Source organism: Lithobates pipiens, unplaced genomic scaffold (genome assembly GCF_037356315.1).
Source record: "Lithobates pipiens isolate NorthernLeopardFrog02 unplaced genomic scaffold, aLitPip1_a1.2 Scaffold_16, whole genome shotgun sequence".
NCBI classification, from domain to species: domain Eukaryota; kingdom Metazoa; phylum Chordata; class Amphibia; order Anura; family Ranidae; genus Lithobates; species Lithobates pipiens.
This window is the reverse complement of record NW_027507748.1, coordinates 48,063,265-48,088,037: the sequence shown is the minus strand read 5'-3', so window position 1 is coordinate 48,088,037 and position 24,773 is coordinate 48,063,265. Positions and strand designations below refer to the sequence as shown.

The 24,773-nt window shown below is 44.9% G+C and overlaps 1 protein-coding gene across 1 annotated transcript in view; it reads left to right on the top strand.

The window, feature by feature from the left end:
• LOC143981772 (bromodomain and WD repeat-containing protein 1-like) overlaps window positions 1–24,220 on the top strand; it is a 222,667-nt gene extending 198,447 nt beyond the window's left edge. Inside the window, exons 38-40 of the mRNA XM_077479861.1 lie at window positions 179–429; window positions 15,559–15,639; window positions 18,817–24,220. Coding sequence (XP_077335987.1) covers window positions 179–429; window positions 15,559–15,639; window positions 18,817–20,132 — 1,648 coding nt within the window. The 3' untranslated portion in view covers window positions 20,133–24,220. The remainder of the gene's footprint in view (window positions 1–178; window positions 430–15,558; window positions 15,640–18,816) is intronic.
• Window positions 24,221–24,773: the final 553 nt, after the last annotated feature.

The following is a 24,773-nucleotide window of genomic DNA, read 5'->3' as shown; positions in this document are numbered from 1 at the left end:
GACTGACATTTGTACAGAATAAACATGATTCTTGGAAAGCATCAACATTTAAAATATTCCCTTAACTTAGGAAAGATTGTCATTTGTATACTTCAGTCTGGAGCCACTGCTGCGGCTGGAAATTCACAAAAACATTCTTGTTTTCAGTTTATGCATTCAGTATTTGCTTGTTTTGCAGTGACGTCTACCGTAAAAATGTCAGACAAAGAAGAACATCTCCGAGTCAGCGACTGAATGGCTCCCTGCAAAAAACGTCATCGCGACCTACCTCAAGCGGAACACCACCTACTACCACCCAGACCAGCATAGGTAGTTCCTCTGTTAGACGCACGCGTGGACAATCACCTGACAGTGCCTCAGGACCTTCTGCTAAATCTTACACAGTCAACAGAGTGAGACATAACACAGCAAGCTGCTCTTCATCTTCAGGTGAGTATAGTAACTTGATCCTGTCGCCTCCACAGCAGTAATAAACTGCAGACACCATAGAAGCTATTAAATGCTGTCTTGTTTTAGTGGATTAAAAAGGCAAATGTTTGTTTCTTTATCGTACATCATGGGACACAGAGTCTTAAGTAATGGGTTATAGGCCACCTTCAGGTGATGGACACTTGTATACCCGATCCAGGAAGGTCACTCCCTATATAACCCCTCCTTGTTCCAGGAGCACATCAGTTTTTTCGCCAGTGTCTAAGGTCTTAGTCACGAGTGAAGATGTGTTCTGAGGAGCTGCAGGAGGGATCCATGCTGGATTTAAATAGCCTCTCTAGACCAGATCCATCCAAAGTGCCATTGAGGCCTAAGTGGATGGTACCTGGGGCCTCATATTCCAAAGCACGAGGTTTTGCCTGTAATGCCTCTCTTTGTAGGGCTGGACCCAGGGTTTAGGTCTTACGGCGTTCTCGCTGTTACTGCTACTACTGTTTGTTTGCCTGCTGCTGACGGGTCTCTGCCTCCTCCAAACCCCCCCCCTTGTTTTGGGTTTGTAGACCCGAAAGCCGCTGCTCACGGGAACATTTAAAAAATAAAACAGGGGTGGGACCAAAGCGCAGCGCTAAGAACGTCCACGAGGACACATAGCTGGCAAAGACAATAAAACTGCAGTTGGGACAGTCTCTCCTTGGCTGATGAGGAGGAAAGACACCACAAAGCAAGCAGTCTGCACACAGAGACACAGGAGCTGTGGGCCACGTGAGGGTTGCAAACTTGCATTCCTGATACAGGAAAGACACTTTTTTTCCCAGCACTAGGCTGAACTTTATAGCGGCTTTATTGTCATGACTATATTCAGAGTTTAACCAGTTGCCGACCGCCGCACGCCGATGTACGTCGGTACAATGGCACGGGCAGGCATAAGGACATACATGTACGTCCCTTGCCTCCCGCGGGTCGGGGGCCCGATCGGGCCCCCGCCCGGTGCCTGCGGCGGTCGGTATTCGTACGGGAGCGATCCCGGACGAGGGGACGGCCATTCATTCATGGCCACCCCCTCGCGATCGCTCCCGACGAATAGAAATCCCCGGTGACATCACTTCCTCTCCTGTAATGTAAACACAGGAGAGGAAGTGATGTATTCTCTCCTCCGTGTCGGTATTTTTCGTTCCGACACGGAGGAGAGCGGATCAGTAAGTTGCACCAACACTCACACACACAGTAGAACATGCCAGGCACACTCACACCCCCCCTTTACCCCCCGATCACCCCCCCCAATTACCCCTGCCCCCCAGTCACAGTGACACCAATGTCATTTTTTTTTTTTTTTTGCATTGGTGTCATTTGTGACTGTAATAACTGTTAGGGCAGTTAGAGTTAGCCCCCTTTAGTTCTAATGTACCCCCCTAACCCCCCCAATAAAGGTTTAACCCCGTGATCACCCCCCGTCGCCAGTGTCACTAAGGCTGGGTTCACATTGCAGCGGTTTATGAGAACGAATGTGATTCGCACCGCACTGCAGTGCAAATCACATCCGATCTCTGTGCGATTCGAGTTCAGCCATTCGCCGCACCCGCCACACCCGCCGCACCCGCCGCAAATTCGCACGGGACCCTTTTTTTGGCCCGCAGCAGAATCGGATCGCATGGGTGTTCACACCATGCGATCCGAGTTTGCAGATCGCACTGCGATATGCGAACTGATCTGGGGGTGTCAGTAACATTTCACTGACACTCCCAGCAGTTCGCATAGGGCAGTGTGAACTGCCGCCGGGAGGCATGCGATGCGGGAACCCGCCGCGGATTCGCGGCGTTTCCGCATCGCTCCAGTGTGAACCCAGCCTAATAAGCGATCATTTTTCTGATCGCCGTATTAGTGTCACAGGTGACGCTAGTTAGGCAGGTAGGTATTTAGGTTCGCCGCAGCTTTTTATAGCGCCAGGGACCCCCATATACTACCGCATAAAGCCCCCTGATTGCCCCCTAGTTAACCCTTTCACCAGTGATCACCATATAACTGTTACAGGTGACGCTGGTTGGTTAGTTATTTTTTTATAGTTTCAGGGCACCCGCCATTGATTACCTAATAAAGGTTTAACCCCCTGATCACCCGGCGGGTGTCATTTGTGACTAATAACTGTTAGGGCAGTTAGGGTTAGCCCCCTTTAGTTCTAAGGTACCCCCCTAACCCCCCCAATAAAGGTTTAACCCCGTGATCACCCCCCGTCGCCAGTGTCACTAAGGCTGGGTTCACATTGCAGCGGTTTATGAGAACGGATGTGATTCGCACCGCACTGCAGTGCAAATCACATCCGATCTCTGTGCGATTCGAGTTCAGCCATTCGCCGCACCCGCCGCAAATTCGCACGGGACCCTTTTTTTGGCCCGCAGCAGAATCGGATCGCATGGGTGTTCACACCATGCGATCCGAGTTTGCAGATCGCACTGCGATATGCGAACTGATCTGGGGGTGTCAGTAACATTTCACTGACACTCCCAGCAGTTCGCATAGGGCAGTGTGAACTGCCGCCGGGAGGCATGCGATGCGGGAACCCGCCGCGCATTCGTGGCGTTCCCGCATCGCTCCAGTGTGAACCCAGCCTAATAAGCGATCGTTTTTCTGATCGCCGTATTAGTGTCACAGGTGACGCTAGTTAGGCAGGTAGGTATTTAGGTTCGCTGCAGCTTTTTATAGCGCCAGGGACCCCCATATACTACCGCATAAAGCCCCCTAATTGCCCCCTAGTTAACCCTTTCACCAGTGATCACCATATAACTGTTACAGGTGACGCTGGTTGGTTAGTTATTTTTTTATAGTTTTAGGGCACCCGCCATTTATTACCTAGTCTCACTAGTGTACCCCTAAATTTAGGGGTGTCTACTTTCCAAAATGGGGTCATTTGGGGGGGGGTTTGTGCCATCTTGGCATTTTATGGCCTTCAAAACTGTAACGCCCTTAGAAAGCCTGAAGGCGGTGCTTGGTTTTCGGGGCCCCGTACGCGGCTAGGCTCCCAAAAAGTCCCACATATGTGGTATCCCCATACTCAGGAGAAGCAGCAGAATTTATTTTGGGGTGTCATTTCACATATGCCCATGGCATGCGTGAGCAATATATCATTTAGTGACAACTTTGTGAAAAAAAAAAAAAAAAAAAAAAGTTTGTAATTTTCCCGCAACTTGTGGCAAAATATAAAATATTCCATGGACTCAACATGCCTCTCAGCAAATAGCTTGGGGTGTCTACTTTCTAAAATGGGGTCATTTGTGGGGGTTTTGTGCCATCTTGGCATTTTATGGCCTTCAAAACTGTAATAGGTAGTGAGGAGTGAAATCAAAAAATTACGCCCTTAGAAAGCCTGAAGGCGGTGCTTGGTTTTCGGGGCCCCGTACGCGGCTAGGCTCCCAAAAAGTCCCACATATGTGGTATCCCCGTACTCAGGAGAAGCAGCAGAATTTATTTTGGGGTGTCATTTCACATATGCCCATGGCATGCATGAGCAATATATCATTTAGTGACAACTTTGTTAAAAAAAAAAAAAAAAAAAAAAAGTTTGTAATTTTCCCGCAACTTGTGGCAAAATATAAAATATTCCATGAACTCAACATGCCTCTCAGCAAATAGCTTGGGGTGTCTACTTTCTAAAATGGGGTCATTTGTGGGGGTTTTGTGCCATCTTGGCATTTTATGGCCTTCAAAACTGTAATAGGTAGTGAGAAGTGAACTCAAAAATTTACGCCCTTAGAAAGCCTGAAGGCGGTGCTTGGTTTTCGGGGCCCCGTACGCGGCTAGGCTCCCAAAAAGTCCCACATATGTGGTATCCCCATACTCAGGAGAAGCAGCAGAATTTATTTTGGGGTGTCATTTCACATACGCCCATAGCATGTGTGAGCAATATATCATTTAGTGACAACTTTGTGTAAAAAAAAAAAAAAAATTTTTTTTTTTGTCATTATTCAATCGCTTGAGGCAAAAAAATAAAATATTCAATGGGCTCAACATGCCTCTTATCAATTTCCTTAGGGGGTCTACTTTCCAAAATGGGGTCATTTGGGGGGGTTTTGTACTGCCCTGCCATTTTAGCACCTCAAGAAATGAGATAGGCAGTCGTAAACTAAAAGCTGCGTAAATTCCAGAAAACGTACCTTAGTTTGTAGATGTGACAACTTTTGCGCAAACCAATAAATATACAATTATTGACTTTTTTTTTACCAAAGACATGTGGCTGAATACATTTTGGCCTAAATGTATGACTAAAATTGAGTTTATTGGATTTTTCTAATAACAAAAAGTAGAAAATATCATTTTTTTTCAAAATTTGCGGTCTTTTTACGTTTATATCGCAAAAAATAAAAATCGCAGAGGCAATCAAATACCATCAAAAGAAAGCTCTATTTGTGGGAAGAAAAGGACGCAAATTTTGTTTGGGTACAACATTGCATGACCGCGCAATTACCAGTTAAAGCAGCGCAGTGCCAAAGTGTAAAAAGACCTCTGGTCATTTACCAGCAAAATGGTCCGGTCTGAAAGTGGTTAAGTGCAATTGTATAGTGCCTCTGTTTTTGTGCTTAGGACTATGCCTGCTTAAAAAAACACCACAAAGACCAAAAAGGTACTAAAGGTTTCACCCCAAGGCGCTAGGATCTCGAGCTGCATTTCCACGCTGTCATCCTCACCTAAATTACCAATTATGGCAAGCCAGGGTGAGCCATTGGAACAACTTGATGGTGCAACTGCTTCTCACATCTCAGCCCTGTATACGTGACTGAAGATGTCCTTTCCTCCGTAGGGTCTGGAAGGAAGATTAGCGACTTTAATAGCATTCTCCATTCAAATGGCTAGGAAGCATGCTAGATCCCCCTCCCCCACTTCAGAACCTTTGCAAGGGGAACAGTGGGCACAGGATGAGGTGTTACCCTTAGGTGATCAGGAGGTAAAACAAACCAATGATTCCTCTGCGGAGGAAATGTTAGATGAACCTTTTTCAGCCTCAGTTTGAGAAATTGCTGATACAAACTCTTACGGAGATGGTTTGTTCCACTTTCATGCTACCCCTAACTGAGTCTCCTAAAAGCTCTTTCTTCCTTGGGTTCCTTTAAACCTTCTCAGCTTTGCATGGGTTTCCTGTGCATGCATTACTAGAACAGCTTATTTCTGCTAAATGGGATCACCCGGATAAGCATTTTCTCCCTTCTAAGAGATTTTCAGTTCTGTTTCCCATGGAGGAGAAATTCACCAAAAATGGAAAGTACAAGCAGTTGACGCTGCGATTTGTAGTGTGAATAAAAGCCTAACTTGTCCTGTAGACAATGCACAAATGCTTAAGGATCCAACAGATAAGAAGTTGGAATCCCTATTAAAATCTACTTTTTCCTTGGCAGGTGCCATTACTCGGCCTGCAGTCGCTGCAATAGGCGCCTTGTCAATCCCTAAAGGACCAATTTAGACAGGCCCTTAAAGAGATTCCTGCACAACAAGCCTGGGAATTGGTTGAACTACCAAAAGCATTTTGCTTTGCCATAGATGCCATTAAAGATTCTATTCACCAGGCCTTACGATTATGAAGATAAAGATTCTATTCGCCAAGCCTTACGCTTATGCTTGTACATATGCGTAGAATCCTGTGGTTAAAAAATTGGTCAGCCAAAGCACCATGTAAAAACCTAACTGGGTTCCCTTTTCATGGAGAAGATTTGGAAAAATATATCCAAACAATTTCTAGTGATAAAGGACTCTTTTGCCAGTCAAAAGAAATGATAAATTCCCTTCATTTAAACAAGCTTTCCCCTGCACCAGGGGCTTCCGCCGCTAGGCAGTGGCAATGGACTCTGCCATCAGACTCCATAGGATAACCTCAGGGTCAGACCAGGCTCAAAACATTACGGTCTCTAAATTTACCGGCTTGGCTATGGAAACCCACGTTTTGAAAAAACGTGGGCTTTCCGGGTCAGTTATATCTACCCTGATTAATGGAAGGAAGCCAGGTTCCAGAACTATATGTCATAGGATCTGGGGGTCTTATGTTTCCTGGTGTGGATCCAAGGGTTGGCAACCTCGGAGATATATCATAGGCAGAATTGTTGCCTTTCTACAATTAGGGGTAGAAATTAAATTGGCCTTGAGTACTATTAAAGACCAAGTCTCAGCTTTATCGGTCTTATTTCAAAAACCACTTGCCACACATTCTTTAGTCCGGGGTTTTATGCAAGGGGTGATGCGGCTTAATCCGCCAGTCAAACCTCCCTTGGGACTTGAACATAGTTTTGTCTGTGTTACAAAAACAACCATTTGAACCGATGCAACATATTCCTAGTCCTTCTGACAAGGAAGTTGGTATTTTTGGTTGCTATATCCTCAGCAAGGAGGCTTTTGGAATTGGTTGCTCTTTCTTGTAAAGAACCATATTTGATTTTTCATGAGGACAGAGTGGTGTTACGCCCTAGTCCAGACTTTTTGCCAAAAGTGGTTTCAGGTTTTCACCTGAACCAAGATATTGTCCTGCCATTGTTTTTTCCAAAACCATGTTCCAGGGAAGAAAAGTCACTACATTGTCTTGATGTGGTGAGAGCAGTGAAAATCTATTTAAAGGCAACTGCTCAGATTCTTAAGACTAATGTCTTATTTATTCTGCCAAAGGGTCCTAAGAAAGGACAGGCAGCGTTGACATCCACTGTCGCTAAGTGCATTCATCAAGTTATAATTCAAAGTTATGATTTAAAGGGCAAGATTCCCCCTTTTCAAGTTAAGGCGCACTTTACCAGTGCAGTTAGTAGGCAGAGCAGTTTGGGACTTTAAATGAGGCACGGGTTAGCGCCTCCATCCCGGTATTTAGCACAATAAGGAGGGAAAAAGTGGGACTTTAAAATGAAGCGGCTGAAGTGTGAGGGTCAGAAAAAGGTAATTTAATTGAATTCATAATATATGATACAAAGTAAATTCATATATATACATACATACATGTGCCATTGTTGGGCACAAAATGTGTTATATGAAGACATCAAGGTGTATGTAAAGACACATAAAGTCAAAAAACATATATAAACAATAAATAGTATGTGGAGCAACAGCATAGCCTAAAAATGCCTCAGGGCGACATATCCGGTACCTATGTTTGTAATCACATAATGTAAACATAAATGTACTGAATTAATATTAAAAGTAACGTCGGGACGTAGTAAATATCACTGTAGCATCAAATGTAGCTCTACGCGTTTCGTGGATGTATTCTCCACTCATCAGGAGCAGATGCGACAGATACCTGTAAAATATATGGATATGGTAAACCACACTCTGTATAGAGGGGAATAGGTACAGTACATAGAGTGCTTTCAAAAGAGATTAACTAAGCATATCTACCATCCCCGGCAGCGAACACAGCAAACGGTAACTGGTCCGTGGTGCGTCGGAGGCGCAGATCGCCCCCCCCCCCCGGGAGCTGAGGCGGCATATTTGGGCGACGGATATAGTGAACAGGTGCCTGGGTATGAAGATGAGTTCCATGTGCTAACAGTGCTGGTATATGGATCATCAAATAGGCGTATCTAAAACAAAGTATGTACATGAACGTTAAGTGAGCATGTAAAAGAAATGTAATGAAATAAAAGAGATTGTAAGTGTGTGGGGTGAAAAAATAAATATACAAAGAATTACGTGATAATGAGAAATAGTGTATGGGAATAAGAGTGTATAGAAATAAAATATATGAAGAGTGCAGTGCAGTTAGTGCCTCTTGGGCAGTGCATCATCTGGCCTCCATGGCTCAGATTTGTAAGGCCGCAACTTGGTCTTCAGTGCATACATTCACAAAATTTTATCAGGTGGATGTAAGGAGGTATAAGGATATCCCCTTCGGGGCAGTGTGCTGCAGGCAGGAGTATAGGTTCTCAATTCTGGGAGTACCCTCCGGGTTATGTCTCCCTCCCCTCAAGTAGCATTGCTATGGGACGTGCCATTAAGTCATTACTTAAGGCTCTGTGTCCCATAATGTACAATAAATAAAATGGTATTTTCTCTTATATTCACCGACCGACACAGCTCCTCTCTGTAACTAAATGGGTTTGTTAGCCTGCCATTAGGAGAACTAGGCAAAAATTGTAACCCAATACACAGAACTTTAGTCCCGCCTCGGGGGGCGGACCCTGTGCTAACAACCCTCCCTGCTCCCAGGCAGAACTCAGTTTTATTTTGCCTAGCGAAGGAGAAAGACCTAGGAACCCTGCGGGCCCTTTGGTCCTTTTTTTTGATGCAGGTTTGATGTTTTTTGCGTTTCTATCAACTGCCTTCTATCTTCTATCAACTGCTGGCTGGGTGACAGGCTGGTTAAGTTATCCTTGTAGTCTCCCCAGTCCGGCCATCGAGCATGTGTAGACCGCAGCTAGAGCTCGGCAGGCCACGACATGCCTCAGCTCCAGAGGTGGTCGGTGAGCTTCAATGCTCCGGGATTTACAAATGACCTGGCCACTGATGTCTGGATCACAGTATACCAGGCCAGCAGCTACCCTGTAACTGCGCAGGAGTAGGTCTGTGATGGAATGTCTCCCAGCTCTTCAGGACTGGTAAGTACAGCTCTCCCTGCCTTGGTGGTGTGAGCAGCTGGGCATTCCCTGGGAGGTCGATTCGGGGGCCACCTCACCACCTTCTCTTCTCTCCCACGTCCCTATCTCCCCTCCTTCTTCCCTGGGGGGGGGGGGTGGCTGCACGTGCTGCGGGCGATGTGTGTGGGGTTTGCTGGGTTTCTCACCTATAGGGGGCTCTGTGCGGCAGGCGTTGGTCCTGGTTCCAGTCTGGGGGGGTCCCAATAGGTGTCTGTGGAGGCGTTCTGGCTGATGGCAGGCAGCACTGTTCTGTGATTTTTTCCTGTCACCGCATGGCGCTGTCCGGCGGCCATCTTGACTGTGGGAAAAGCAGGTTCCCCTTGTATGCCTCAGCAGCCATCTTCTATAGGATTTTTCTATTAGTTGCATTGGCGGCCATTTTTTGAAGCCCAAGCGCTCTTTTCACCGCAGTTCTCCTGTGGCAGCTTTACATGTGCTCTCACAGGCTGTTTTCTGTGTCCACTGTGTGTACAGGACGCTTGATGGCTCTTCCCTGAACGCGGGTGCAAGCTCTGCAGAACGTTTCACCGCTGTTCTATACAGCTGCTGCCGACAGTTTCTTCACTCTGCAACTGGGTAACCTCCTAGGGACTACAGGCATGGCTAGTAACATCCACAGAACGCCCCAGGGTGGTGAGTCTGGCGCTAAGTACCCCTACCCCCCCCCCCACGCCACAGCAGGAGGGTGGGACCTTCACTGTCCTAAGTCCCCTTGAAGGTGGCAGACAGGCTAGGGTCAGCATGGCTTCAGAAACGGGTTTCTTCCCCTGAAATCCAGGCTATTGCAACCGGGTCACCTGCGGATAGCGCTGTGCCCATGGACACTCTGACGGCGGTCTTTAACTCTTTTGCTGCTAAAATAGAGGTGGTGCGTGGAAGCAAAGGTGCGCGTAAAAGGCCCCCCCCCCCCCCCCCCGTCCTCTGGGGAGATCTCTGATGCAGACTCGGGCCCTGCTGCGGCTGGTGACCCCTGCTCTGACCTGTCAGACGAGGCTGACCAGGACAGTGAGGATGATTCCCCGGGCGCGACAAATCGCTTGTTGGAGCACTTATCACAGCTGTGCGTGATACCCTGAAGATACAGGAGCCAGCGGATCCCTCTGCTGATGTACCGGTCCCTTTTGGGTCCCGCAAGCCAGCACGTTCACCTAAAATGTTCCCGTATTTGACTTATTTTGACAAGTTCATCTACGGGGAATGGGGTCGACCGCAAAGAACCTTTTTCGGTCCCCAAAAACATGGCGGTGCCTTACCCCTTTGAGGAAAGCCTTCTCGAAAAATGGTAGGCTCCTCCGGTCGTGGACCCCCCAGTATCCAGGTTAAATAAAGTAACCACGATCCCGGTAGAGGGGCCTCCTGCATTCAAGGATCCCACAGACAAAGGCCGAGGCAGTGGCTCGTTCCTTGTTTACGGTTGTGGGGTCGGCCGCGCGACCAGTACTGGCATCCGCACTGCTGTCGCATAAACTGGCTGAGTGAGTAAAACTTTTGCACTGCGAATTGGGAGAGCAAAATGCCTCCCCTGTCTGTGTGGAACTAGGAGACCAACTAGTGCAAGGCCTTAAGTACGTTTGTGACGCGGCCCTGGATACTCTCCCTCTGTTATCCAGGGCTTCAGTGTCAGCTGTGGTGCTGAGGCGCCTGATTTGGCTTAAATGCTGGTCTGCTGACCAGGCATCCAAAAAAGCCCTGACTGATCTTCCCTTCCTTGGCGACCGGCTCTTTGGAGCTTCGTTGGCTGACATTATTAAAAATGCCACAGGTGGTAAGAGTACACTACTCCCACAGGCCAGGAAGGCTAAGGAGCCACGCCGCAGGCAAGGGCCCTCCTTTTACGCTCGCAAGCGGCTTTTTCGTCCGCCCGGTGCTTCGACAAAACGTTCCCAGCCCGACAGGATGTCCACGGACGGTCAAAAGCATCCCTGGAACTGCAAAACTGTGAACAAAAGTGCTACCGCATGAAGGTTTGCAGCACGGTTATCCGACCAATGGGTCTGCGACCTGATTTCAACAGGCTACAAGATAGTTTCTCTCTTGGCTGCCAAACAGATTCTTCCCCTCCAGCATACCCGTGTCCCTGGTTCGCCAGGAGGCCCTGCTAGGAGCAGTAAGGGACTTGCTGAATCAGGGGGTGATTGTACCAGTTCCGTAATCGGAACGCTTCCAGGGGTTCTACTCAAATCTGTTTGTGGTTCCCAAGAAGGAAGGGGTACGTCCAATCTTGGACTTAAAAGCCTTCAATCACTTTTGTAAAAGTGCAGTTTCAGAATGGAATCAGTTCGCTCAGTAGTCACTGCACGCCATCAAGGGGACTCCCTGGCGTCTTTGGACATCCAGGATACGTACCTGCACATACCCATATGCCTTTGGCATCAAAAATTTCTGCGTTTGGCAGTCAGGAAAGCCCATTACCAGTTTGTGGCTCTTCCCTTTGGCCTGGCATCAGCCCCCCCAGTCTTTACCAAGGTACTGGCTCCAGTATTGGCGTTGCTGCGACAACGCGGGATCGCGATCGTGGGTTACCTAGACGATCTCCTCCTGAGAGCATCTTCCGCCTCAGAATTAGTTTCATAGTTAAGGGCCAATTTTGGACAGAAGCCAATTAACCTACCCACATGTCTTTGGATTGTGGGAGGAAACCCAAGCAGGCACAGGGAGAACATGCAAACTCCAGGCAGGTAGTGTCGTGGTTGGGATACGAACCAGTGACCCTTCTTACTGCTAGGTGAGAGTGCTAACCACTACTGGGACTCATGGTAGCCTCTTTCGAGGCACAAGCTTATGCTCAGTTCCACAACAGAGTCCTGCAGAAGGAGATCTTGACAAAATGGGACAAATCTCTGTTGTCCCTGAAACGTCAGATCCAGGTGAGCCAGCCAGTCAGGGACCCTCTCTGATCTGGTGGTTGAGGTCCCCAGTGATTCAGTCTGGAAAATCGTTCCTTCATCTAAAATGGACGGTGACCAATCAATCTGCTCGAATTGAGGGCAATCAGGCTGTGCCTCCACACATGGTCGACGTGTCTTCAAGGCCGTCCGACCAGGATACAGTCAGACAACGCCACGGCTGTGGCGTATAAATCACCAAGGGGGAACAAGCAGCTCAGCCGCTGCTTGGAAGGTCGCTCACATACTTCGGTGGGCAGAGCGACACGTTCTGGCCCTGTCAGCCATTTACATCCCTGGGGTGGAAAATTGTCAGGCGGACTATTTGAGTCGTCAGATGCTGGACCCAGGAGAATGGGCATTGCATCCGGAGATATTCAAGCTGCTGTGCCTGAAATGGGGCACACCAGATGCGGATCTATTGGCCTCCCGTCTCAATTGGAAGGTGCCGAGATTCGTGTCCAGGACAAGAGATCTGTGGGCAGACGCGTTGGTGGCTCCGTGGAATCAGTACCAGCTGATCTATATTTTTCCTCCACTAAAACTGTTGCCACGTCTGCTTCGCAGAGTGGAAGCCGAGGGGATTTCAGTAATCCTGGTTGCCCCAGATTGGCCTCAGCGGCCCTGGTACGCAGACCTGGTGCGTCTGGTGGCAGACGCTCCCTGGCAACTGCTGCTGCTGGAGGACCTCCTATCTCAAGGTCTAATCTTTCACCTGCTTTCTTCAGCAAGGAGTAGACCAGAAATTGGCGTTGAGCACCATTAAGGGGCAAATTTCAGCCCTAGCTGTCCTTATTCAGCGTCCCCTGGCGTCTCACTCATTAGTGAGTACCTTTGTTCAGGGGGTACGACATGTAGTCCTTCCGGTGCGTCCACCATTACCCCCATGGGATTTGAACCTGGTGTTGTCGGCGCTTCAGAAGCCGCCATTTGAGAATATCAGGGAGATTCCCTGACCCTATCACAGAAGGTGGTCTTTCTAGTGGCCATCACATCGGCCAGGAGGGTTTCGGAATTGGCAGCCTTGTCATGCAACTCGCTTTATCTGGTCATCCACGGGGATAAGGTGGTGTTGGGTCCGCAACCGTCCGCAACCGTCCTTTCTACTGAAGGTGGTCTCGGCCTTTCATATCAATGAGGAGACTGTATTACCATCGTTGTGTCATAAGCCGAAGCACCCCAAACAGGGGCCCTTCACGCTCTCGATGTGGTTAGGGCTCTGAAGGTGTACTTGTCTGCCACGGCTCCCTTTCGGAAGTCAGACTCACTGTTTGTTTCGGTGGCTGGTCCGAAGAAGGGTATGGCTGTCTCGTCTGCCACCATTTCCAGGTGGATTAGACAGATTGTAGTCCAAGCCTACGCCTTAAAGGGGCAGGTGCCCCCCTTTCCAGTCACTGCCCACTTTACAAGAGCAATCGGAATGTCTTGGGCCTTCCGACACCAAGCGTCTGTCGCTCAGGTGTGTAAGGCGGCGACCTGGTCATCTGTCCATACGTTTTCCCAGTTCTACAAGGTAGACGTCTGTGCATTGGCTGATGTCTGTTTTGGCCACAAAGTTTTGCAGGTAGCCGTGTAATTGCAATTGAGATTTTTTCCTGGTTTTTCGATAAAAACGCAGTACTGTTAATGCACTGTTGCATTACTTCCGCAAAAAGGTTGCAGTGTTGGGGATCTCTCCTGTTGAGAATGCCCGGTTATATGGCGGTGTGTTTTTCCGTACACTGCTGTTTTTTTTTTTTTTTTTTTTTTTTTTTTTTTTTGTGGGTTTAGTTTCATTAGTTCCCTCTTACCATGGTGGATGAAGTTTTAATGCTGTGTTTTTCCCACCCCTCGTTTGGCACTGCTTGGGGACGTCCCATTTAGTTACAGAGAGGAGCTGTGTCGTCTGTGAATATAAGAGAAAATAGAATTTTTGTACTCACCATAAAATCCTTTTCTCTGTAATTCACCGACCGACACAGCACCCACCCCTCCTTTTCTCTACGTTATATTGCTTGTTGACGTACTGCCTGGGAGCCGGGAGGGTTGTTAGCACAGGGTCCGCCCCCCGGGGCGGGGCTAAAGTTCTGTGTATTTTGTTACAATTTTTGCCTAGTTCTCCTAATGGCAGGCTAACAAACCCATTTAGTTACAGAGAGGAGCAGAGTGTCAGTCGGTGAATTACAGAGAAAAGGATTTAACAGCTTACCTGTAAAAAAAAAAAAAAAAAAATCCTTTTCTTGGAGTACATCATGAGACACAGAGGTCCCTCCCCTTTTTTGGGATTTAAGTGTATTGCTTTGCTACAAAAACCAATGTGCTCCTGGGAGGAGGAGGGATTATATAGGGACTGAACTTCCTGGATTGGAGCCATAACCCATTAAGTAATTGCTTAAGGGTCTGTGTCCCATGATGTATTCCAAGAAAAGGATTTTACAGGTAAGCCGTTATAAAAATCCTATTTTTTTTTTCCCTATGCCCCATGACCGCACAGCTGGGACTATCAGCTAGTAACAGGAAATCGATTAATAGATTTAAGGCAAGACCAAATCCTTCTAAGAGCAGCATCTATCAGATGGTACTGCCATGGGACCTCATGGTGGTTTTCATGTGATCAGTTTGTGGCACCCTTTTAGGTTGGTCCTTTCTTCCCCATAGCCAGTATAACTCAAGATGGACGTAGCCTGCTAGCATAACAGCCTGACTGAGACGAGGAACTGGGGGATACAGGGAGTAGGGTATTCACCAGTCATCTTCTAAGTGCAAGTTCCTGCAGGTGGCAGGCAGTCCTTAGCCTTGCCAGCATGCTCCAAGTGGAACTTTATCACTGTCTCCTCTTTTGTGCACTATGAGCCTCTATAGCAGTGATGGCGAACCTTGGCACCCCAGATGTTTTGTAACTACATTTCCCAAGATGCTCCACTACACTGCAGAGTGCATGAGCATCATGGGAAATGTAGTTCCAAAACATCTGGGGTGCCAAGGTTCGCCATCACTGCTCTATAGTAATAGCTGATGCCGGGTGTGTTGAAGGGGTCAGGGTCAGGGAAACCAGGTTTCTGTGTCACATGGATAGTGGTTTTTATATTGATTTGGCTGGTTAGTGATAATTGAGGGTTAAATAGCAGCTCTTTGGTAAATAGACATGTGCTGTTCCTAATGTATTTATCTTTATTTACGTTTTAATAAATTTTGGTGAAATACTTGATTCAGCTGATCAGTGCTGGAAGGGCTGCTAGTCTTTGTATGTCAAACCAAGTCCTAGCAGCTATACCTCTACATTCCCATGAGCTATCTGTATCTATCTGCTCCAATGATCTCCCTTCATGGATTGCTCTGAAAGCTCTGTTTTCCTACTCAATTCCAAGAATATACTGCTAGGTTAACTGGCTTTCACACAAGTTGACTCCATTGCATGTATGTTTTGTAACTGCAGTAGAGACTTCTGAGTGTTAGCTGCTTTTTGGGCAGGAATTTTTATGAATACGGTGGTGTGCTTTGTAAAGCACTGCAGAATTGGTTGAGGGTATATAAAGAGTAGAAATATTATTCTCCTAGGTGTATATTATGTACACAATGGATTTAGCCACCTGGTACACATAACCTGTAATGTAAAATTATTTTAGTGTTGCTTTGTGTTAGTAACATGTTTTGTGTATATCCTTTTATAGAGAGTGACACAGACTCCTCTTCATCCTCTTCTACCTCTGCTTCGGCACATTCCTCCCATACGTCATCTTCTAGCTCTGGCGGTAAGTCCCATGACAAAACTGATTCCTTACATAAAAAGATAATGCAAAGGCAGAACCACGAATAGCAGGCACAGAGATCAGGTGTTACAATGTCAGATACACCAATGTCTTTAATTCCAGTTGTGTTGGGTAGGTCTGTCAAAAAAATATATTATTTTTATCTGAAAGAGTTGTATGAAAATTGAAGTTGAACCGGATGGGTTAGTGTCTTCAACTTTTCCAACTACGTAACTGAAATGTTTCCAGAAGTATGAAAAGTTTTGAGGATTTAGATTGCGGTTAACCATTTGAGTAATAGCCTGTAATACCCCTTCATTACTAGCTAATTTCAGTTTTTAGCGCTATGATAGTCTCACAATTACTCCATCATGCAGCGCTGTACCCAAATTTGTTTTATACCATTATTTTGAGACCGGGCTTTCTTTTGGTAGTATTTAATAACTGCTGGGTTTTTAATTTTTTTTTACTGTAAAAAGGGGAAGAAAAAAAAGTTAAAGAAAAAATATTCTCTTTCTGCAATTATCCTTTTTCTTCTGAAAGTAGATCTAATTTTTTGCCAAATTTTTTTGGAATTAAAGGAACATGCCAGTACTGGGGGGTTAAACTTAGAGCCCGTTAACCATTTCCAGCCAATAGGGTTTCATGTTATGATACCTGAAAGATGCCTGTTTAGCCGCTTGATTGCTTTTACAGACGGAGGAAGGGGATGTCCCCCATCCCCCCCCCCCCCACCACCACCACCACCCGTCGGTGCTTCTCCTAGATCGCCATCGATGAGCCGGAGAATAAAACCGCCAGTGGGTGGCGGTTTACCTTAGAGCTGACCGCAGACCAGATGGTCCCCGGCCAGGTCTATGACCCTCGAAGGCCGGAAGTGAGGTCATGACTGCTTCCGGTGCTGGTAGATGTATACACTGCCGGGTTTTTTGCTGGAAAGCCAGTAATCCTTTTTTTTTTTTTTTTTGTTTTCTTTTTTATTTATCTCAGGATTTCCAGCCTAGAGGAGATATCTTGGGACTTATAGATCCCAGATCTTGTTGTAGAGAGAAGCTATCATGACCTTTCCCTATTACAAGGGATGTTTACATTACTTGTAATAGGAATAAAAGTGATCTATAAAAGAAGAAAAAACGGAAAGTGTAAAAAAAACTAATAAAATGTAGAAAAAATGTAAAGCGCGCAGAAGCAAACGCGTTCAAGCCACACGTGTGGTATTGCTGTGAACGTTGGAGCGAGAGCACTAATTCTAATTACAAGACCACCTCTGTAACTCTAAACTATTAACCTGTAAAAAAATTAAAACGTTGCCTATGGAGATTTTTAAGTACCCAAGTTTGGCGCCGTTACATGTGTGCGCAGTTTTAAAGCATGTTGGGTATCTATTTACTCAGCATAACATCTTTCACATTATACAAAATAATCTTTAGTGGGTTTTTATTTTTTAATTCATGAAGGTGTTTTTTTCTTTTTCCCCCAAAAAATCGTGTTTGAAAAATTCCTGCACAAATACCGTGTGGCATAGAAAATTGCAGCGCATGCCATTTTATTCCCTAAGGTCTCTGCTAAATAAAATATATAATGTTTGGAGGTTTTGAATAATTTTCGAGCAAAAAAATGTTCACATGTGTGAGGGAGTGCCAGAATTGGCCGGGTATGGAAGTGGATAAAGGTGTACTAAATGCATGCATTGTACAGATAATACAGAGGAAGAAGGCAGTGAAGGAATTAATGTACTGGTCACATACACTGGGAGGATGGAGCTGAAGGGATTAATGCTCAGATGGGCAGGGTAAGGGAGGTGAGGAAAAAATAATTCACTGCAACAGAATGAATGAAAGCTGCAGCCGCTGATCAACTCATTCTGTGCCCATTGAGAAGGACTGAGCTCTCTCCTTTCCCTGTAGTAAAGGGAAGGGGAGAGATCATCACGGTAAACAATACCCTGTGATCTCTGTGATTGCCAATCACTGTGACTGCATGGTACCGGCTGGGTTTCTGAGTACACAGCAATCATCTGGTGGATCGGCCACCCAAGGTCTGTTTATCCTGTGCCATACACTGGGAAAATAAAGGGCCGCCAAACCGTTGTTGATAGACACACAGTAGTAGGGAAATGGTTAAAGCGGAGCTCCAGCAAAAGGGGAAGCTCTGTTTGTTTACTTCCTCCCCTTTCGCTGTCACATTTGGCACCTTTTTGGTGGGGGGGTCAAAACCAGGTACCCACTCCCACTTACAGGTAAGATCGCCACAGTTGTTGTGCAGCAATCTACAAAACTTTCTACCCCTTCTCCTTCCTCCCCCTGATGCCTTCTCGGAGACACCCAGGTCCCAGAAGACAGCGAGACCATTCAGAAAGCATAGCGCGACTCGCACATGCGCAGTAGGAAACAGGTTGTGAAGCCCTAAGGCTTCACTTCCTGTTTCCCTTAGGAATGCCTGCACCCGAAGCCGATGGATCGACCGGCTTGAGGTGCTGACATTGCGGCTCCCTGGACAGGTAAGTGTCCTTATATTAAAAGTCAGCAGCTACAGTATTTGTAGCTGCTGACTTTTAATTATTTTTTTTTTTGTTTCCCCCAGACTGGAACTCCTCTTTATGCCCTCATTCTTATAATTCCTAAGCTGTTGGAAGTCTAATCTCAAATGGCCCTGCTTTCTTTTTACACTAGGACCAAGCCATGTGAATATAGTAGGCAGATATTCCCTCTCTGCAATCTGAGAGTTTGCGCAGTGACCTGCATCAGTATCTACAGGACAAAAGCATTTGCAATCATGTTTGTAAGCTTGAGGGCTGCCATTGCCGATCCTCTTCTCAAAATGTCTTGCTCCCAGACTGTCACATTGCTTCAGTTTTGTGTCATTGATCCAAAATACGTACACTAAGGACTTAACTTTTCTCTGACTTTCTTGATCTGCTTACTTGTTCCGGGTCAGTGAGACAAAGTCAGAGGGTCAGTATAAGAGAAACTATTTTTTTTTTTAGAATAGAATCCACAATATCTGCTTCTGCCTTTCTCATGAACCAGGTTTGATTAAAATAATAAAGACAAATAGCAGCTCATATTTATCTCCTCAAACATTCCCCTAAGGTAAGAGGTCTATGTACACATACTCTGCCCATGCCCCAATTGTTTTGGTGATTTTGAGAAATATAACTTGCTTATTTTTTTGTTTTAGCATCTCAGGGCAATAACCAAAGGAGAACTGTATCTGTTAAAAGGAAAATTCCAAGCTATTCTGATGATTCAGACTCTGCATCTGAGGGAAACTCTCATCAGGGAACAAGAAAGAAAACTCTCCGCAGGAGCGCTGCCATGGCAGCTAATAAGATCAAGTGTATGACTGACGTGGAAGACAGTGCCTCCAATTCAGATAGTGACTGTAGCGCAAGCAAAAACAGCAGAACACTGCCACCCCGGACAGCTGCGGCAAGGGCCATGAAACTGCTCCTAGATGGCAGTGAGGAAGAGACTGCTTTAAGAAGTGAGAGCGATCAGGAGCGTGGAAGGAGGAGAGCCTCTAAGACCCCACCAAGGATATGTTCAAAGCCCCCCCGAGTCCCTCGGAAGTTAAACACTGACTCCAGCATCTACAGTTCAGATAACAGTATAAAGTCCCCACCTCCAAAACATTCTGCAAGTGATGACAGGGAAGGCCATCATATCAATGGTGGCAACCAAAGTAGGGATGAGAGCTTGGACTCTCCATGCCCTCGTCTGGCCACCAATTCTCGTAGGTGCGTTGTGGAATCTGACTCAGAATCTGACTCCTCGTCCTCCCCAGAAAGTGTTGTGACAGTATTAAAGGAAGCCCAGATCAATCTCAGCCATAGACCACCACAGGAATGTAGGGTAGTCCTAACCAATGTTTGTTTAGCTGGGGCTAATGCATACTTACGGAGTCCCTGTCTAGACAGACCATTGCCCCGGACTGCACATCAACCAATAAGCTCTGACAGTGATTCTGATTCAGCATTTGAAACTTTGGTCAGCAAAAAGCGAAAGAGTGACGCACCCTCGGTAGCATCTCCTCCTGCTAGAAAAACAAAAGTATTAAGCGACTCTGAGGACACCTCCAATTCAGGAAGTGAATATAACAACTGTAAGTTCTCCAGCTCTGGAGAAAGTTCTTTACCTAAAAAGAATGGAGCCCAATTCTCTGATTCAGGGTCCTCTCTCTCAGACAACACAAGCGTCGTCAAACACACAACGAACAAGAGTCCTTCAGTGAGACCTAAAACAACTGATCAAAAGAGGAAACGGGCAAAGAGCAGCTGTGATGACGATTGGGAGCATCGGGACACTGGAAGCCGCAGAAAAAAGTTAACTCGTAGCACTAAGATCCGTACACGGAACCAGGGCAAAAGGACCGTGCGATATGACGATGACGAGAACGCAGCTCAGAGTGACGAAAACTTGAATGGCAGGCAGAGTAGCGATACCTCTGTGAGGAGACTGACCCCCAGAGACAGGGCCAGGAAGTTCTTGCGATAACCAACAAAGCAAAAAAAATGACTGACTTTTCTAAATGTTGAAATTCAGGGAATATACTTCTATTTTTCTACAGAAAGAGAAATTATGAATGTGACTACAAACTGTACATGTTTGACTTGCACTTGTTATATTAAAGCATTATCAGCACAGATGCCAACATGTGCCTCAAAATGGGGCAGGGGACATCTGATTGCGCTAACTAATGGTGTTTTCCAAGGTTTTTAGAACCCACAAGCTTAGTTTTTTTGCAGTGAGAGTCTGTTACTTAGACCCTCGTTTTATTGCTAGACTTCTCAGCCATTGATCTCTAATTTGCACAGTTTAAGTTTACAAGTGTTTTTTGGGCTTTGTTTTGTATTTTTTGTTTTTTATTGTTATTGAAGAAAAAAAAAAACAGGTGCAGAATACACAAATAGTTTAGCTTTATTTTCCTTAAAACTTGAAGATAACCTTTCTTCCCATCATACAGATCAGTGCCATTAATTTATTTTTAGTCTCGGAAAGCTAAATCTTTCTGGAATAATTTTTTTATTTCCTATTGAACGTTCTCCCCTTCAGGATACATTCTGTCATAACCCAGAGTATTACTTTACCATACAATTTTATGGTAAAGGCCAACATAACAAATCAAGGATAGATGAGGATAGTGTGCCATACCAAGTTATAATAGAGGGCGGCATCAGAAACTGGGGATGGAATAGAAGAGTGTACTGTACAATATTTAATTAAAGGGCACCATAAGAAATTGAGGCTAGATAAGTATAGAAGTGTGCGCTGCTTTATATGCTCTGCTGTTTCTTCCACTTTGTCTTGTTGAAAGCTAAACTCCAGGAAACTTCAAAATTTTCCCTGGAAAATGTTAATTTAGGCTAGAGTTTGGCAAAAGCAATTTAACTTACCCGATTCTCTGTACCTCCATCAGACAACGCTCTCCCTTGCTCCGTCAGTGGACTGTCCCTCAGCATCGGCTATTGTCCCTGAATCATTCTTGATGATGTCAGGCCCTTAGACCACCGGAGCATTGGGGAGAAGAGGTTGTGGGAACCGGTGTAGCAGCACTGAAGAGCCGTGAAGAGTTGAGAATCGGGCAAGTAAATCTACTTTTCTATACCCCTGGATCCTAAATGAGCAGTTTTACCTTTGCAGTGTGGGCTCCGCTGCTAGGGTGAAAATTCGAGTTTCCTGGAGTTTAACTTTTTAAGAGGAACTTGTCACGAATTAAAACCTGTGCAGGAACCCTCTGATAGAAACTGCCACTTTGTCTACTTGAAAACCTGTGGAAGTCAGTTTTGCGAATATTCTTTAAAAAAAAAAAAGAGCTTTAAAGTGACTTTCCTGAATATATTTAAAATGAATGACCCCCTGTCAAATAAAACACATACATAGACTTTGTGGAGCAGGCAGTGGAAGAGGTGTGCATTCCTTTTTTTTTGTTTTTTACATTGGCGCTTTAATTGTTTTATCAAAAAAGTTGCTTTAAAACAAGCATTTGCTGACCTTTGGAGCTGCAGGAAGAGTGGAGCAATTAATGAAGTCCTGCTGCAAAATAACCGGAAGGTGTTCACTAGAGTTGGGGTCAGGGCTGTGTGTAGGCCATTCGAGTTCTTCCGCACCAAATTCAAGAAAACATGTTGTTTTTTTTTTTGTTTTTTTTATGGAGCAGGTATTGTGTACAGGGGCACAGTCATACTGAAACAGAAAAGGGTCTGTTCCAACATATTACTACAAGGTTAGAAATGCATAACTGTCTAAAATGTATGCAGCGTTGATGATACCCTTCACTGAATAATGCTGAATTGGGTAATACTGGTGGGGCTTCCATATGCTTTTGAACATATAATGTGGTGTAATGGTCAGGTGTCTGCATACCTTTTGACCTTTATAGTATACCTGTACAGTAAAGATAAAACATTTGTGTATGAAGAGCATGTTTTGTAGCTGTAAAGCTCTAGTAGTAAATGCTAGATGTTCACAGATTAGTGGCAGGTATGCTTTAAAGTCATGATCTGAGTTTTTGGGTGCTGTTGTCTTCCCTCTGCCCCCCATGCGTTATTGTACCTGTTAAGTTTATATAAATCACTCTGACATTCAGGTATAGCTGAAGGCACATAACATAAAGGCACATCTATGAAGCACGCAGATAATTTTCAATTAACAGAAAATGGCCTGTGGATATAATGTTTTATAATTGCACTTGCTCAACCCATCACCTGCCAGGGCAGCCTATATTCCACAACAAATACATATCAAATGATTAGCGCTCAGTACTGGAAGCCTGGCAATGTTAGTTTATGTGGACCTTTCAGCACTTAGAACAAGTGAAATTGCAAAGCTGTACAATTGGGTTGATTTACTAAAACTAGATAGTGCACAATCTGCTCTCATGGTGTTTTTTTTGTTTTTTTTTTGCCTAAGTGAACAAGCTGAAGCTAAAAGCTTATTGGATACCATGCAGAGCTGCACCAGATTTTGCAGTAAAAAAAAAAAACCTAAATTATCCCATTAAGCCTCCTCTACTTAAACCCCTTACCTACTAGATTTATTATTTAACCTTTAAACTCAAAAAAAAAATAACAAAACCCTTAATCATTAATATAAATCTACCCCTAACCTGTTCTGTCAAACTAGGTGACTGTTCCTGGCCTTTCTACTGGGTGAAGCGCTGCCCCCCAACAAATCCTTAGTGTGTATTTTATGAAAGTATATAGCTTCCATCTATCCCATACAAGACACACAAGAAGCATTTCTCATTGTGGTTAACAAATGAATATTTTAACTGTCTGCTCCTTTTGAGGAAATCTTTGAACATGATGAGAAATGGTGTCTGAGAAGGTTTTCCTTTATCCAGGTCATGGTGTAGCTGGTAGTAGTTGGTCACATTCACCTGGACTTGTTTTCTGTAATGCTGAAGGCTACGAAAGTTGTTTGGATAAGAAGGGAAAGAAAAAAAGTCTTCACAATTACAAAACAAGTACTGCTTGAACACAACTGACTACTAGCTGTAATTGGATTGTTTCTTCACAGAGAAATTGAACTTTGAACTGGGTGATAAAAACCTGTGCTTTGTAGAAAAGGGAAAAAAAATATTTTACAGCTAGCTATGAGACTTTTCCAAAAAGCTCTTCATGTCAGTGCAGATGAATTGAATGGACAACAAAGTTTGACACATGAAGACTGTTTTTCGCCTCCACATCTCATTCTCTTAACCCCTCAGCCATGGGGTGTAGCCTCCATTTCCTTGTCTTTATTTGCTAGTAAGGTCTCTTCATGGACAACCTACCGCACTGGCTGCATAGCCTGGCTTTGTGGGGTAGAGGTAAAACACTTGCCTTATCCCTCCAACGTAACATTTATCAAAGGCGTGGGACAACCATCAATAGTATTGTTAATTACCTAAATGAGTCAACATTTTTCTTTTTGATGTTCCATTGCTTTCAACAAAATACATTTGTGTTAAATAAACCAACAGCAATTTGCGTTGGGTAATATATTTCCATTACGCATGACAAAAACCTTTATTTTGGGGATGTCATGTCATTTTCAGTTTACCTTCACAGATTTATTAAAATATTCTGATTTAATTCTAAAAAGCCGGTAGTCTAGTTTTACAAAGAAAGTTTAAACAGGAATAAGCATGTAGTCTACACCATGCCATTGTTGCCCTCGTTTTAAAGGGCTGGTGTGTGTGTGATCCCTCCACCCGATTTAAAAGATCTCGTCATGAATGCTCCTGGGAAACCTGGCTTCTCTTGTCCCTCAGAAGTTGCCACTCTGACCCCTGGCCTGGATACTGGACTCTATTGCCTCCAGTGCTGCGCTAATATGGCAGCGGCAGGAGCATCTAGACTGTTTCTGTTGGAAGTTTGCTCATTGGAGTCCCTTTGCCACATGTTAAACTGAAAGGCATGCGTATACAGTGTTTTTCTTTGAATTAACAGCCCTAAACAAATGTCAATTTGCACTGTTTGCTGTTTGGGTCACCTCAGTATGGATGTACACTGTGAGTGTGAATGGAGGTATTCTTAATGGCTATTTGATTCATATTGAAAAGTGTTTTCTGCTACAGATTAAAGTTATGTGCAATTTCAGGTGTTGTGTCTTATTTGTTTCCCCTTTATGTTGAACCCTTGACAGATAGTAAAAAAAACAAATGTATGTAGTTCAATTAATTGCAATTTTTTTTTATTTTTTTTTTAAGATAAAGCCAGAGCACCGTAGACTTATTGCTGGTTTCCTCTTCTAAAATGTATTCTGTGCTTGCTTGTCCTGCAGATCTAAGGCGATGTAACCAGCTGCCTGAGCAACCACTAAAAAAAGCTTCTAACCAGTCAGGTCCATAAAGAAACCTTTTACAGTCTGTGTACCCAGCCATGTTAATTTTAGCAGCAAATTTTGATTTCGTTTTAGTCTTAGGACTAAAATGGCATTTTAGTTTTAGTCCTATTTTAGTCTTCTGCAAATGTTTTAGTTGACTAAAGCTCCAGTACGTTCTAGTCGACTAAAACCTAAGGAGTGTAGTTAAATTGTTATGCATTTATTTAATCTTTTCTCTTCAGTTTCCAAACCCATTATATACTGCTGCTGGAGTGAAAAAATAATAAAATGTTATTAATTTTCAACATGCACTACAGCCACAGGTTT